Source organism: Canis lupus, chromosome 1 (genome assembly GCF_048164855.1).
Source record: "Canis lupus baileyi chromosome 1, mCanLup2.hap1, whole genome shotgun sequence".
Taxonomy (NCBI): domain Eukaryota; kingdom Metazoa; phylum Chordata; class Mammalia; order Carnivora; family Canidae; genus Canis; species Canis lupus.
In genome coordinates, this window is record NC_132838.1 from 109,311,167 (window position 1) to 109,327,619 (window position 16,453).

General features: G+C 47.0%; 1 protein-coding gene across 7 annotated transcripts in view; it reads left to right on the plus strand.

The window, feature by feature from the left end:
• The first annotated feature begins 6,929 nt into the window (after window positions 1-6,929).
• The window catches only part of ZC3H4 (zinc finger CCCH-type containing 4), a 46,647-nt gene continuing 37,123 nt past the window's right edge, over window positions 6,930-16,453 (plus strand). Inside the window, exons 1-2 of one of the 7 annotated variants that reach the window (XM_072773817.1) lie at window positions 6,930-7,017; window positions 8,118-8,283. In XM_072773817.1, the coding sequence (XP_072629918.1) occupies window positions 8,123-8,283 (161 nt within the window). In that variant the 5' untranslated portion in view covers window positions 6,930-7,017; window positions 8,118-8,122. The other 6 variants (XM_072773825.1, XM_072773839.1, XM_072773834.1 and 3 more) reach the window with 6 other exon arrangements.

Below are 16,453 nucleotides of genomic sequence, written 5' to 3' on the forward strand. Positions count from 1 at the left end.
GGCTGAGTTTATAATTCTTGAGGTTGAGTGATAGGTACATGAGGATTCATTTTACTTTTTTCCTCTATTTTTGTATATGTTTGAATTTTCCACAATAATTTTTTTTTTAAAACCCTCATTTCAGTGTTCTGAATCCCCAACTCTTGAACTATGCTGTTCTACTTCCTGATCCCAGGGAAAAATGCCAATGACAGGCTCAAATAACCTCTTTGTGAAGGAAAGATATTTGGAAGTCTGGAATAACCATGCACCAGACGGTTATATCAAGTGTCTGTGGGATAAGCCTTTGGAAATAAACACTTTGGCTGAGTTGTCTTATATTATTAAAGTGAAAAGTACATGCATCATGGAAATAAAAATAAGGCGAGTCAAAGTCAAACTATTTTGTTTGTTTGTTTTTTTTTTTAAAGTCAAACTATTTTGAAGGGCTAAAACTGATCCTTAGCATTAAATGATTTATTAGTTAATATATTGACCTTGAAATGACCCTGAAGATCCATGGCAAGTAGTCATTTCTAATTGGTTAGGGAGTGACCTGATCCATTATCTGTGAGTATGCAGTAACTTTTGTAAAATGATCACTTTGTGAGAAAACAAAAAAACAAACAAAAAAAAACGCCCTGAAAATCAAGCAAACTGCTCTATACATTATTTTCTCCTGCACTTCTAGACTCATTAAACATCTAAAAGGGTCCCTTTTCTCATTCTCCCCTTATACTTTCCTAAAGCCTATCAAGAAATAAAGTCTTCAAAAAAGGCAGTACCTGGGTGGCTCAGATGGTTAAGCACCTGCCTTCAGCTCATGTCATGATCTCAGGGTCTTGGGATCAAGTCTCACATTGGGCTCCTTGCATGGAGCCTGCTTCTCCTCCCTCTGCATGTGTCTCTCATAAATAAATAAAATCTTAAAAAAATTTTTTTTCATTACTCCAAAAGTGGGGGTATACATCTTATGAATTCCCGGTCTGCCATGACTTTGCTATGCACACAATTTCCAAACTGGAAAAGTTCAGCATTACGATTTAACATAATATAAGCAGTTCTTTCCATTATTTAAAAATTATTTTTTTATTTTAAGATTTTATTTATTTATTCATGAGAGATACAGAGAGAGGCTGAGGCACAGGCAGAGGGAGAAGCAGACTCCATTCAGGGAGCCCAACTCAGGACTTGATCCTGGGTGTCCAGGATTACGCCCTGGGCTGAAGGCGGCGCTAAATTGCTGAGCCCGGGCTGCCCTCTAGTGCCAACAACAACCCCCCAGTATTATGTTGTCCAAAAAAAAAAATCCCTGCAAACTTCCAAAATGCCCTCAAGGGAGCAATACTGTTCACTGGCGAACCAGATGATGACCCCAAAACACAAAATCCCTGCAGTAATTTCTCAAATGTCCTCTGGGGGGGGGGACATCATTTCCTAGAGAACCAAGTGGACCAAGGATTTAGCCTGGACTTGGTTACCTCCTCCGATTTTCCAATAAATCCAGGGTAGGATTAGCAAGGAAGAAAGAGGAAATAGCTATTGGGTTTGCAGTCAGCAAGATCCCATATACCACCATGTCTCTGTTTGATCAGTGGTCTCCACCTTTCTTACCTAGTTATTTCCAGAGGCTGGAGGCAGCTTCTGGCGTCTCTTTTTAAAAATTTTGTATTTATTTATTCATGAGAGAGAGAGAGACAGAGACAGAGACATAGGAAGGAGAAGCAGGCTCCCTGCAAAAAGCCCGATGCAGGACCCAATCCCAGACTCTGGGATCATGCTCTGAGCCAAAAACACACACCCAACCTCTAAGCCACCCAGGATTCCTAGCTTATGGTGTTTCTTCCACATGGTGTAATAATAACTTCTTTATAAAGCTCCCCTCATTCACAGTGCAAACAACACGCTATAACTAGACAAATAAAATCCTTTGCCAGAATGATGTTCCCAGAGTAGAAATAGGTACCAGGGAAGCATTAATAAGACTTAGGGGCATCACAGAAGGTTCCATCTCAGAAAAATACAAAGATATGCCAAGCCTAGAGACATTTTGCAGGTCCATAGGAAGAATTTTGGAGTTGGGGGGGAGGTATTTTCTTTCCTAAAATAAAGGGCAGGTTGCTAAAACTTGCAAACCTTCTCTGCCCCATCCCCATCAACACACACACACACACACACACACACACACACACACAGCTACATTGTTTAGTTAATCTCTTGGAAATTTGGAGGCAACTTGTATCACAATGGGAGACCTGCTCTCACTCATCAGCCAAGAAAGCTCTAAGGCTCCTAGACCCCATGCAAGAGAAGTTTCTTTAGATGTATTACCCAAGATGTATTGTAAAAGACTGTCGTTTGGGTCTTCTATTTCAGCAATCCAGGAGTTCTCAAAAGTGGGAACTAAAAAAAAAAAAAAAAAAAGTGGGAACTATACTACAGTTTACTTATCTGTTCTACTATTGATGGGCATTTAAAGAGTTTCCAAAATAAACAAACAAATAAATAAATAAATAAATAAAGAGTTTCCAATTAGGGACTATTTTTTGACTAGTGCTGCTGTGAACATTCTCGTTCATACCTTTTAGTACACATTTGTTGAATATATACTTTTGTGTAGAATTGTTAAATCATAGAGCAGGCTTATTTTCAGCTGTAGTTGATACTGCCAAGCCATTTTTGCAAGTGTTTTTTTTTTCTTTTAAGATTGTATTTTTCTTTTTTTTTTTAATTTTTATTTATTTATGATAGTCACACAGAGAGAGAGAGAGGCAGAGACACAGGCAGAGGGAGAAGCAGGCTCCATGCACCAGGAGCCCGACGTGGGATTCGATTCCGGGTCTCCAGGATCGTGCCCTGGGCCAAAGGCAGGCGCCAAACCGCTGCGCCACCCAGGGATCCCTAAGATTGTATTTTTCTTTAAGATTTTTATTTATTTATTCATGAGAGACACACACAGAGAGAGAGGCAGAGACACAGGCAGAGGGAGAAGCAGGCCCCATGCAGGGAGCCCAACATGGTGAGAAGCAGGCTCCATGCAGGGAGCCCAACATGGGACTCCAGGGTCTCCAGGATCAGGCCCTGGGCTGAAGGCAGCACCAAACCACTGAGCCATCCGGGCTGCCCAAGATTGTATTTTTAAGTAATCCCTACACCCTATATGGGGCCCTGAACTCATGACACTGAGATCAAGAGTCATGCTTTTCTGACTGAGCCAGCCAGGTGCCCCTTCCAAAATGGTTTTAAGGGACATAATGCGTTTCTCCTCTACTCTAATACTCTATACTTTTGTACTGTGGTCACCAGATGCTTGGAGGTTTTCCTACACCAAACAGTTCTGCAGCTGCGGGATACCAAAGTTCCACACTTCAATTCTGTTCTGATACTATGTACCTGGAGTTAGCAGGAGATCCCACAGGTTAAGAGCTTGTTCACATAAGACTGCCCACCCCTAGCTTCAGCCTCAAATTGGAAGCACTTCTGATTGGCTGTAAATCAGAGGTTCCCACAACCTCTCCCTCTGGTTCCATTAATTTGCCAGAGTGGCTCACAGAACTCAGGAAAACAGTTTACCTACTAGATTACCAGTTTGTTACAAAGGGTATTAAAATATATGAACGGACTTAAATCATTAAGGAGGGAACCAACAGTAAAATAAAGCTGGTTTGAGTTGGAGATGAGAAATGAGTAAGTATAGACAATGTAAAAACCAATGCAGGAGGGGCACCTGGGTGGCTCAGTTGGTTGAGCGTTCAACTCTTGCTTTGGGCTCGGATCATTATCTCAGGGTCCTGAGATGTGAGATCCTGAGATTGAGCCTTGAGCTCTGCCTTGGGTTGGGCTCTGCACTCACCAGGGAGTCAGCTTGAGATTCTCTCACTCCCTCTCCCTCTGCCCCTCCCCTTACTCCTGTGCCAGTGTGCATGCATGTGCCCTTTGTCTCAAATAAATATGTGCTCTTTGTCTCAAATAAATAAACCTTACGGGCAGCCCTGGTGGCACAGTGGTTTAGCACCGCCTGCAGCCTGGAGTGTGATCCTGGAGACCCGGGATGGAGTCCTGCGTTGGGCTCCCTTCATGGAGCCTGCTTCTTCCTCTGCCTGTGTCTATGCATCTCTTTCTCTCTGTGTCTCTCATGAATAAGTAATAAAAAATCTTTAAAAAAAATAAATAAACCTTAAAAAAAAAAAAAAGGAAATGCAGAGGGACACCTAGGTGGCTCAGTGGTTGAGCATCTGCCTTCGGCTTGGGTCAGGGGATCGAGTCCCGCATTGGGCTCCCTGTGGGCTTCTCTATGTCTCTGCCTTTTTCTGTGTTTCTTATGAATAAATAAATAAAATCTAAAAAAGGCGGGGTGGGGGGATCCCTGGGTGGCTCAGCGGTTTAGCGCCTGCCTTTGGCCCAGGGCGCCGTCCTGGAGTCCTGGGATGGAGTCCCACGTTGGGCTCCTGGCATGGAGCCTGCTTCTCCCTCTGCTTGTGTCTCTGCCTCTCTCTCTCTTTCTCTCTCTCTGTCTATCATGAATAAATAAATAAAATCTTTAAGAAAAAAAGAATGTAGAAATTGGATTGGAAAGTTTGATACAAAACTGATTAATAGCATTCAGGGTTGTCTTTCCTGCCAGACAAAAACCATTTGAAACTTGAGAATCCCCCATAACTTTTCAGAGTCTAGACTTTAATCAATTAGGTAGGAAGTTAAAGTAACATCTAGAATGTCAGAAGGGCTTAATAGACAATTTTAGCGTTCTGGTAGAACACTGAAAAGGCATGGAGAAATCTTGCCTCATGGGATTTGCTTATGTTCTCATTTTCTTCATTAATTAAAAGCAGTTGGCCCTCTTCCAGAATTCTGGAATGGCCTGCGGAAGCTTCAGAGATGGTGCCAGCTGGAGACCACAGCTTGAAAGTACAGGGTCCTTTCTTCAATGTGGTCTAAGGTCTCAACCAGTGTTGTTTCATCCATAACTAGAATATATGGGGTTCAGAAATCAAGGCAGGGAAGGGGAAAGATGATTTGCTGTACTTTCTTTTTCATTCTTATAGCTCTGCTCGTCTCGTGTTAAAACTTTTGGACAGTTTAGTTAAAAGCATGTGCCAACATCTTATTACAATCATGCATGCAAGGGAAAAAAAGGTCTCTTGTGGGTGAATTAGAAACGTTTTTTGGGGAACGCCTGGGTGGCTCAGTGGTTGAGCATCTGCCTTCTGCTCAGGGCGTGATCCTGGGTTGGGGGATATAGTCCCGTATCAGGCTCCCTGCGAGGAGCCTGCTTCTCCCTCTGCCTGTGTCTCTGCTTCTCTCTTTGTGTCTCTCATGAATAAATAAGTAAAATCTTAAAAAGAAAATATTCTTGGTAAGGACATTTCATGGGAGAAGAGAATGGCTAACTATCATGAGATGAGAGACAAGATACAGAAGAAAGAAAAGATTGAAAAGTATGACTCTTGACAGGCAGGCAGTCAGCTGTCAAGTGGGTGGACCTCTAGTTTCCCAGAACAAATTTCATACCATCAAAATTCATTAGAAATCAACTTGAATATTTTTTATCAGGAAGCTAATTATTTCACTGAAGGAGGTTGTAAATAACTTTTTTTTTTTTTTAAAGATTTTATTTATTTGCTCATGAGAGACAGAGAGAGAGAGGTAGAGACACAAGCAGGAGAAGCAGGCTCCATCTGGGAGCCCAATGTGGACTGGATCCTGGGACTCCGGGATCACGCCCTGGGCGGAAGGCAGGCGCTAAACCTTTAAGCCACCCAGGGATCCCCAGTTGTAAGTTACACTTAAGAAAAAGCTTATGTCCCAGACCAGGTTTGGGACATATTTTTTTATTTAGGTAGGTTTAATATACTAGGAAGAGATTTGGTGCTTTCACCTGCAAATTTATTTCACACCACATGAGGGTTTTGTTGTTTTGTTTTGTTTTCTGTTCCTGGAACCTAAATGGTCCTTTTCTTGGCCAGGTCTGAAATAAGCTATTTCTTCCGTCTGGAACTTTCTCTTCTTCTTCCTATCTCAACTTAAATAACCCTGCCCTGGGCGCGCCCTCCCCTCCAGGTAATAAAGGCTCCCTTTAAACTGCCAGTCTCCCCTCCCCCACCACTCCGGGGCATTATCAGTTTTTAAGCTCCAGGAAGCTAGAAACTGTTCCCCTCGCCCATCACACAGCTTGGCACTGTACAAGGAGCTCATAAAAGCACTGAACAAAGATCCTTGGGTATAAACAGGACTGAACGAATTTTTGCAGGAGACAACGGATAGCTTCGCCACTGATTAAAATTTTTTAGGCTCTCTTTATGGCTAATACTATGATTTTTTTAAAAATCCTATTTATTTATTCATGCAAGACACAGAGAGAGAGGCACAGACAGACACAGGCACAGGGAGAAACAGGCTTCACGCCAGGAGCCCGACGTGGGACTCGATCCCCTAGTCTCCAAGACCACACCCTGGGCTGAAGGCGGCGCTAAACCGCTGAACCACCAGGGCTGCCCTAACACTATGATCTTAAAACAATTATTTAAACCCCAGTATTAGGGGGATCCCTGGGTGGCGCAGCGGTTTGGCGCCTGCCTTTGGCCCAGGGCGCGATCCTGGAGACCCGGGATTGAGTCCCACGTCAGGCTTCCCGTGCATGGAGCCTGCCTGTGTCTCCGCCTCTCTCTCTCTCTGTGACTATCATAAATAAAAATTAAAAACAACAAAAAAAGGATGACATTAAACCCCAGGATTCAGCTAAATGGGAGTAGTAGTTCCTCTTAGTACAGCTGTGAGGGTCTTAGTCCAGCTTTACGCTTGCACACCGTTTGAACCAGGTCGATCGCTCCCTCCCGAAGCACTTATTGCGAAACTTCCCGGTACCACGCTCCAAGTTCTGAAACTTCCCGGAGGCAGTACCAAGGCCCGCCTCTCTCGCACCGCCCTAGGTGACGTCACCGACCGAGGTCTCTAATGACGTCAGCTCCGGGCCGGCTCGGCTCCATCCTCCCCTTCTCCGGAAACCTACAACTCTCGGCACCCGGCCTCCAGCTTTCGGTTATTTTTTTTTCTCTTCGTAGCCCGAATTCCTTCCCTCCCATTCTCCCACCTAAAACTTTCAGCTCTTCCCGCCTTCCCTCCAGCTGGCAATTTTCGGTTCTTCCCGCTTGCTCTCGGCCGAATTTCCCACCCTTTTACTCTGTAAATCGCCTTTCGAGCCCCGCCCTTCGGCCTTTTCCGTCTAAATCCCTCTTTCGGCTAATTCCGCCTCCTGCCGTCCACCTCGGATGCCGCCTTCGGCTCCTTCCGGATCGCCTCAGTTCCTTGTTTTTCTCCCCCCATCTCCGTCCTGGTCCGCTTCGGCTATCTCCGGCTCCCGCGGCTTTCCATCTATCCTTTAGCCACACCCACGCTGCTACCTTCGGCTCTTTCCGCTCCCCCCCGTCTCCCGCTCAGGCGCTTTCGGCTCTTTCCGCCTTGCTTCGGCCTCACTCTCTCCCTTCGGGTCTTTCCGCCGCCCTTCGGGAGCGGGCCGGTGCCCCTCTCCACGTGACGCCGCCTCCGCCTCCTCCTCCCAGTTCCCCCTCCCACCTCGCCCTTCCTCCCGCCTCAGCCTCCCGGCTCCTCTGGGCCGAGCCGCCATTTTGTGTGAATTTCAGACTGCGGCGGGGGCCGAGCAGCCGGGGCACCGAGGGCGGGCAGACAGACAGACAGTCGGCCCGTCTCCGCAGCCCGTTTCCTCTCTCCTTAAAATCCTTTTTTTTAACCCCCTCGCTCGCTCTCCTCTTCTCCCCTCTCCCCTCGCTTGCTCCATCGCGCGCGGCCCGCGCTAATTACACCCAACCACCCACCAGTGTCCGTGTCCCCCGGGTCCCCCGCCTGTGGGCCCGCGGGGGAGGTGTGTGTGGGGGCTCTCGCCCCGATGAGGGCCCCGCGCCCGTGAGCGAGTGACCCCAGAGGCGGGCTGCGGAGAAAGGCGGCGAGCGGCCCGCCGAGGCCTAGGCCGCGCGGCCTACGCGGAGGTCGGCGCAGAGGTGATTCCGAAACCGAAAAAATATATACCCATTCCTATCAGGAGCCCTCAGAGCTGAAGTGTGCCCCTCCCGCCACGCCCAAGCAGTCCTTTTTCGTGCATTAACATCCCCTCCCCCCCAAAGGAACTATGGAGGCCGCGCCCGGGACCCCCCCGCCGCCACCATCAGAGTCGCCGCAGCCGCCATCGCCGCCGCCGCCATCAACGCCTTCGCCTCCTCCGTGTTCCCCCGACGCCTGCCCGGCCGCCCCGCACCTCCTCCACCACCGCCTCCCGCTCCCTGACGACAGGTCAGGCCCCCGGCCCGGCCGGGGCAGCGTCCCCGGGGGGAGGAAGAGGAGGAGGAGGAGGAAGGGGGGCGGCCGCCATGTTGGGCCGGGCCGCGGAGGAGGAGGAGGAGGAGGAGGAAGGGCGGGGTCGGTGGGTGTCTCTCGCTCGCTCGCTCTTTCTCGCTTGCTTTCTCTCCTGGCCTCATGCGTTTCCCCCCCCTCGCGGCGCTCGCCCGCTCTCCCTCGCTCTCGCTCTGTCTTTTTTGGGCGCCATGCTGAGGGGAAGGTGAGGAGGCGCCCCCGGACCCCCGCGCCCGCCCGCCCGCCCTGGGGAGGGGGCGCTGGGGGGGGGCGCTGCGGAGGCCCACGGGGGTCCTGGCTGCCCCAGCGCCCGGAGCTGGCAGCCATGGGCCCGCCTGCCCGTCGCCTGGCTTCGGGGAAGGGGATGGGGGAGGGGCTCCCGGACCCTTTTGGTGGTGGTGGGGATCTCGAGGAGTATCCCCGCTCTTAGGGGTTTGGAGTTGGGGGTCTCCCAGTCCCTGGCAGTATCCTTTCTCTTGGGGGAGGTGTGCCCTGCCCTACTTGGAGAGGTACCCTAGTTTTCTTAGGCAGAAAGTGGGGTTTCGTTTAGTCCTTTTATCATCCTTTTAGTGGGGGGGTCCTTAGGGTGGGGGCACTCGCACTTTTTTTTTTTTTTTGGCGGGAGGTGGTTCCTAGTTATTCCCTAGAGGGCAAAATTGGTGGTGGTGGGGGGGTGCGGATCTCTAGCTCCTTTGATGGAAATCCCTGCCTCCTTTTGGGGAGAAGCCCCTTCCCCGTATTTTTCCTTAAAGGCAAGGGTTCTCTAGATTTTCGTAGGTAGATGATGCGTTTTTGGAGGGGGGGGGGTGAGGTTTGGTTTCCCTGACTTGGAGGGGAGAGGAAGTTGGTCTCTTCTTTCTCATGGGTTCCCTCCTCTTTGGGGCTAAAATGGGGCGCCATCCCTTCCGGGAGAGAAAATTAGGGTTTTTTTTTTAGTGTTTTGGCAGGGGTGAAAGGGAGCGCCCCCCATCCCTTCCTCTTTATAAAGTGCGAAATGGGTTCGCCCCACTCCCTTCCCTGGAGGGTGATAAAAGGGCCAGCCTGGCGCGTTTCAGGGCCCTCGTTTGCCCTGCTCCAGCAGAGGGTTGGGTGCAGGGTTTACCCTCCCTTTCCCGGTGGGGCAGAGGAAGAGGTATCTAGAGACTGGGTTTGGAAATGGAAGGTTTTCAGCCGGCAGGAAAGGCAGCCTGAGGAGGAGTGGGGGTGGGGAGGGGAAGCGATCTCGCTGGACAGATAGATGGCTGCCCCACAGCAGCCCGGGCTGGGGAGCCGCTTGAGGACCCTCTCCTAGATCAGGGGTCTTAGCTAGGGCCTCCTTGCCAGGCACCATGGCCCCTTCTCCCCACTTCCACCTCCCCTTTTCCCTTTCTCCTTCACAGACCATACTTTGCCTTTTAAAAGAAATGCCACCCACATTCAGAGACACAAGTGCAGCAGTTTGGTGAGCTTTTACAAAAAAAATTTTTTTTTTTTTTTTTTTGGTTTTCTGTTTTGTTCTAATTAAATGTATCGTCCTGGGAATCGCAGCCCATCGCAGCCTGCCTCCAGTTCAAGGAAATAAACAGATTAGCAAAGGTCTGTGCGCTAAGCCCACGTTGGGTTTCCGGGCCCCCTCTTGGGGGCAGGTGCATTACTCAAAGGTGCTTACACGCTTTATTCGACCTCTAAGGAGTTCTCTTATGTCAGAAGTGTATGTCTTACAATGGGTTGGGATGGTAAGTAGCCTCTTTTATTGAGTAATTCAATTATCTCCCTCTTTTTGTCCCTTTTCCTGCCTGCCTTCCTCCTGCCTTTAAAGACCAAAGTGATGCTTGAGTGAATTTATATGTTCGAATCAGGATTCTAACCCAGTTGAGCCCTTTTAGACTTGCACATCCTTTCTATCTTTAGTTTTTTTAATTTGTCGTACACAGTTTTCTCAAAGGAAAAAAAAAGCGTTACTGTAACATGACAAAAACTTATGTAAAAGACCCGTAGGTTTTCAAGCCCTTGGTTTCCCTATCTCCGTTTCAGTCCATTGCTTTGTCTCCAGCCTTCATCTTTGAAGAAAGTGGATACTTCAGATCCATTTGGTAGGAGACAAGGTTAACTGAATTCGGTTTATGATACTTGCATTCGAGTTAAGGTTCTCCCCTCCCTCCACCCCTACTACTACCCCCCCCTCCCAAAAAAAGATTGTGGTTCAAGTAGATCCAATTTGTTCCTTTTACTCCCAATGTCTCTTATGGTGATGGACGTTTAAATTGAGCAAGTCATTTGTAAAGTACTGTTTAAGCACCGAATCTGTAAAGCGTGTCAAGCCCCAATCTCCTCTCCCTGTCTCCACTGTTCCTTTGTTCGAAAGCACATGCCTGACCGTGAAAAGTTGATGCAAACACGCCCAGTCATGGTGGAGAGAACACTTCCTCCAGCCCCCTGCACCCCCCTCCCCACACATACAAGATAAAAACAGCAACAGAAATGACTTGCAGAACCAAACAAGTACTTCTGATGTGTTTTACAAGCATAAGTTCTTCGTTAAAAGACAAAACACGTTGAAGTTCCATTTTCCGTCTTCCCCACTTTTGGTCCCTAATGTACTTTGGTAGCAAAAACTTTATAACACACAGCCCCATTTTCCCCTCTGAAAGATCCTGTTTCCTTTTTTTTTTTTTTCGTTCTTAGGAGAAAAACAAAAGTTCACTCACGTTGGGTTGAGGAACCTTAAGCTGCAATTTAGTGGGCCACTGGTCTTACTCTTTTCTCTCCATATGCTCACAGCTCCACTAATGTGAAGTGGTGATCTTAGGTCTGTAAAATCAGTTGTGAGAGGAAGACGTGTCCACACAGTACAGTATCCTGCAAAAAAGAAAAGAAAAGTGTTTGAAGCACAAACTGAACACACCATCCAGTGCCAGGGTCAGCCGAAAACAAATTGCATTTGAAGTTGTCCCTCCTTGGTAAAATTCCTCCTCCAGGAGCCAAGTGAGAAACTGGATGTTAACAGGTGAACCTTCCAAGTTTTGAGGGCAAGCAAGTTGTTGAAGGATGCTTGTTTAACTTGACTTGAAAATGAAATGTGAAGGAAATGGGATTTCTTTTGTAAGTGAAAATTTTATCAGTCATTCATTGAACTTAGAAGTATTTCCCCAAATGTTTAAAAAATACTCAGGCATAGCAACACAAGGGTATATTGTTTTTTGTTCTCAAAGGACTCTCCTCTATGAAAACCAAGAAGCCCCAGTAATTAGGTCAAACTGTATTTCGATAGTCTTTGTTTTTGGAATGTCACAGTACTGCCTTTTTTTTTCCCCCCAAACTGATGTACCAGTACTAGTTAAAATTCAAATTAATGGATGTTGCAAAAAAAAAAAGGAAAGAAAGAAAAAGGGTGTCGCTCAGAATCCCTGATTTAATAGCACCTCTTAGACACTGGAAATCTTTAAAAATTGTTACATTCTCTGGGGAGAGGTTTAATCGGAAAGCAAATAAAGATATCCCAGTAGAAATACTAACGAATTGTGACCATGAAAATATAGATATTCTGGTCCTCAAACCTCTTTACTTTTTGCTCTCCTCAAATTTTTTCTTCCAAAGAAAGTTTGGATTCCCCCAGCAAGGCTTTCTAATTCACAGACTGTCCTATCTCCCAGATTGGGTTTCAGTTTGCTTGGAAGGTTAAGTTTTTGGTTCTTGACAACCCAGGATTTTAAGTACAGCTAGTCTTCTGTGGCTTTTCCTTAGCCAGGAAGGCTGATCCCAAGGGGGAACTGTTAGGCATCTGTGGAGATGAAGGCTTTCCCAGGTGTTACCTACCTGGCAAAGTAGAGATGAATGGTTTACTCAGTTTGTTTCCATCCAGTTGAATGTAGACAATTTCATATTGAGCTGGTTTAGTAATTTATCCTCTAACAATGTCTCCACCTCCGCTCCTTTCTCTTAGATCTTTTCCCAGCCCTGGAGGAATGGAAGTCTTAGGGATGGCCTTATTTGCTCTTCTCTGCTACGTTTTTGTGGTTAAGTCCCTAGAACCATCTCATATAAGCCAGGTTCAGTTATGGCAAATGCCTGTATGGTGAAAATCACTAATTCTTTTCAGTCTTCTGTGGATAGCTCTAGGTCGAACCATATTCCAGAGAACCTGCTTTTGGTCCCTGTGGACAAAATTGTCTAGTACCGAAGCGATGGGTTTTGACCCAGGGTAGGAAGTTGAGTGACAGAGTAATTCAGAGCAAACAGTAAGTGAATGCCGCGTTTCAAAGTGAGCAGAGTGCTTGCCTGTACTTTTACCACACAGCTCCTGATACAATAGAAGAAAGGCTGTTTTCTAGGGTTTCTGATAGTTGGCTTTTAAGAAGTTGATTCAAGCATCGGTAGGAGTGGTCTGCTCATCAGTGGTGAGAGTCTTGTCAGAATTAATTATTTGAGGCTGGTTTCATAATTAAAATCTAATTGAAAGAGTGGAAAAGCTGCCTGTTTGGGTGGGCCTATAAAGTTCATTTGGTTAAGTCCGAGGTAAAACTGGCTGTGTGCAGTGAGCCAGATTATAGATTTTCAGGGATTTGGCTTTCCATATTTATCAACCTTGTCTTTGCTGCGCAAATATTTTACTTTTGATAGTTACTGGAGATGGCAGTCCTGAAAACATTGCACAGGGTTTCTTAGTAATAACAGGAGATTATGTGGGCAGTTTTTACATTTCTGACTTGATCAGTTGATGACAAAATGATGGCCCCTTGGTTGGTGTAAACTTAGTTGCATCCTGCTATTGGAATAATTTTTTATTGGAATAATTTTTTATTCCAATACGAGATATTTGCTGGGAGCATAGTTTGGTTCTCTTGGCCAAATTGCTCAGGGTAGAGAATCTTTCTTATTTTTCTCCCCCCTTTGTGAATTTGTATCTGTGAATTGGTGACTCAGATCCCTATTTGTAAGGCGAGTGGTGACATCTTCTGAACGTCGGAGGTGGCAACAGGATAGGAACGAACAGTGTGGCCTTTGGAGACAGATAAGATTGTGTTTAGGCCTGGCCCTCCCTGCAGTGGGCACTGAAGATAATGCCCGTTTCTCAGGGTCATTACGGTCAAGTGGGCATATGCAGGACACCCACACAGTGCCTGGCATTCAGCAAAGCTTGGTTTCTTTATCTCCTTACTGTCCCTACTAGAGAACAATTCTAAATAGAATTTATAGTCTGGTATGTAAGCAGAAGCAAGCATAACATCTGTGTTTTTGAGGGAAGTCAATTTATCTTTCACCTCTTAGAGGTTTCTGGTCAGCTTATTTAATTGCAGGGAGATCTAGGTGGAAACTCAGTGGAAGCCATCTTGAGGCATGGCTTGCTTGCTCAACATCCTTATTACAGATGCTGAAACAGTCATGGCGTCTTGAGCTTTTGCTGATGACTTTCCTGTGTACATCTTTGGCAATTAGGATCTGAGTCTTACTACAACCATGGTAGGCCTCCTGAGAACTGAGAAAGCAGGGCTGTGGCACCTAACCCATTGCTGACTGGTCACATCACTGTAAGCAAGCCCTTCACATCCCTTCTCCAGAGTCTTGGGAAATAAGCGAGGCCTGTTCCAACTCCCAAGATTTTCCTACCCTTGAGAATTTGGCTGAGTCAGTTAAGGGTTGTTTTTTTTTTTTTCCATTCAGCAGCCAGGCTTGTCCCGTGCTTTTCTTGGAGCAGAAAAGTTTTCAGAGTGTGCAAGGAGCTCTTTTCTCTTGAGGACTTTATTTAGATTTGGGCAAAGATTGTTTCTTTCTGTAGCAGGCCTCAGATTTCCTTCCCATGTCTGACATCTGCAGCTTCTGGCCATGGTCACGGGTTGCTGCTGCTACTGCAGCACTGGTGTCTTAAAAATGAACTGCAAGGTTAGACTGAGTGGCTGGATCACAGGCAGATCCATCATTAGCTGAGCACCTGGTTCCCTCATCCCTGTTGTCCCTGCCGAGTGACCCCAGAAACCATAAATTCCAGAAGCATAAAGGTTAGTACAGCATGGATTCCGTTTGTTCCCTCTAAGCCAGGGTTGGTCCTCTTCTGGTAGAGAGATCATGGCTAACAGTGGACAGTGTAGATGGGGGAGTCAGGGCAATCCTGTGTGACTAGCAATCAGTGACTGCTAATCTTCCAAAAGTGTGATAGTCTGAAGGGGAGAGATTACCTGCCAGGGACCTTCTGAGTGCTTCTCATGTGATAGCACCCCAGCCCAATGCTGAAAATTTTGGTTTTTTTATTTAAGATGTTTATTAGAGAACACAGAGCATGCTGAGAACATGGTGGGGGGAGGGCAGAGGGAGAGTCAGGCTCCCCACTGAGCAGGGAGCCTGACTTTGTGCTCTATCCCTGGGTACTGGGATCCTGTCCTGAGGGGAAGGCAGACACTTTAGTGAGTCTAGGCGCCCCTACACTGAGAATTTGAAACAGAAATGAAGTCACTTGTCCAAGGTCACAGAGCCTAGTGGGTATGGAGGCAGAGTTAAAACCCGGGCAGTCTGTACCCAGACCTAAGCTCTATACCTGTATGCTGTCCTGGAGACGCTGTTTTCAAACTGCAGTGTTCAGCCATTAGTAGGATATGAAGTCCTGTTTATTGATTTGTCTCCTGCATTTGAAAAACAAGGAAAGGAGAGAGGATAGAAGAAGCAGAGTATAGTGGAGTTTTAAAGCCGCTTAATAAAACTTGTTTGAGAGGAATGTAGAGGAGGAGATGTCAAGGTCAAAGTTTAAAAGCCACTGCTGGATGGGCAGCCTGGGCAGCTCAACGGTTTAGCACCGCCTTCGGCCCAGGGCATAATCCTGGAGACCAGGGATCAAGTCCCACGTTGGGCTCCGTGCATAGAGCCTGCTTCTCCCTCTGCCTGGGTCTCTGCCTCTCTCTCTCTCTTTTCTGTCTCTCATAAATAAATAAAAATCTTTAAAAAAAGAAAAAAAAAAAAAACCACTGCTGATAGGGTGGGTGGGCAATCTGTAGCTCTCTGATTAAAGCCTACCCATCTGTTTTTTCCCCCTAAGTAAAGTTTTATTGGAACAAAGCCATGCCCATTAATTTATATGATCTGTGGCTGCTTTTATGCTGAACAATAGGGTTGAGTAGTTGAGACAGAAACTGTATGGCCTGCAAAGCCCACAGTATTTACTTTTTGGCCTTTTAAAGAAGTTGCTGGCCTCCACATTGGTATGATATGCCTACTACCTGCACAGCAGCTGCCATGATTTTTATTGTGGCAGAGGTGGTGGGAGAGCATGGGAGGGAAGATAGGTATTCCCTTTAAAGTTGGTCCTGAAGGTGCCTGGCTGGCCCTGTTAGTAGAGCATGCATCTCTTGATCTCGGAGTGGTGAGTTTGAGTTCCATGTTGGGTGTAGATTACTTTAAGGAAGAAAAAGTAGGCCTCAGAAAGAGTGGAGGTGTGCTGCCTCTCCATGACCTGGTGCGGCTCTGTCAGCCCCATGTTGTTCTCCTTCCAGTGCATGTAGAGGCCCAAGCCTGGGCATTTGAACCTTTAACTGAAGGGATTTTCATTTATTAGAAGTAACTGGAGACTTTTTAAAGCTAGTGTGGAAGCCGATCCCAGCTAACACATCCCTGTTGAGGCCCGACCCCAGAGAACTGGGGCCAGATGTGTCACTTGGTTAAATGTGCATTGCAGGTGACTGGTTATAGCCCTCCTCGTTTTCCTAACAGACTTCAAGGCTTAGGTTTCCTTGGGATTCTAGGCCTTGTCATTTCGTGGCACAGCAGAGCAGTCTCAGGACCATAGCTTACTGGCAATGGAAATGGGCCGCCTCCCTGGGAGTGCCAATTGCTGGCCACTTTACTTTGACTTTGGTTGATGCATCAATCACATTCAGGCTTTTGTCCTTCTCTGGCCTCTCAGGAGGGCCTCGATAAGCATTCGGTGAATGAGTTTTCGGTTAAAGACAAACCCCTCAATCACCTTCTTGGAGTTTTAAGTAATCCAGGGTACTGCCTGGGAAATGGTCCGGTGTCTATATTGATGCCACTGACAAAGAAGGTGTGCAGAGCTGATGTTGATGCTGGGTTTGTGTGGAATATATCCCGAGCACCCAGACAGTCTGAGCCTGGCCCTTTGCTGGGCCCTCGGAAAGTCCGGTCACTC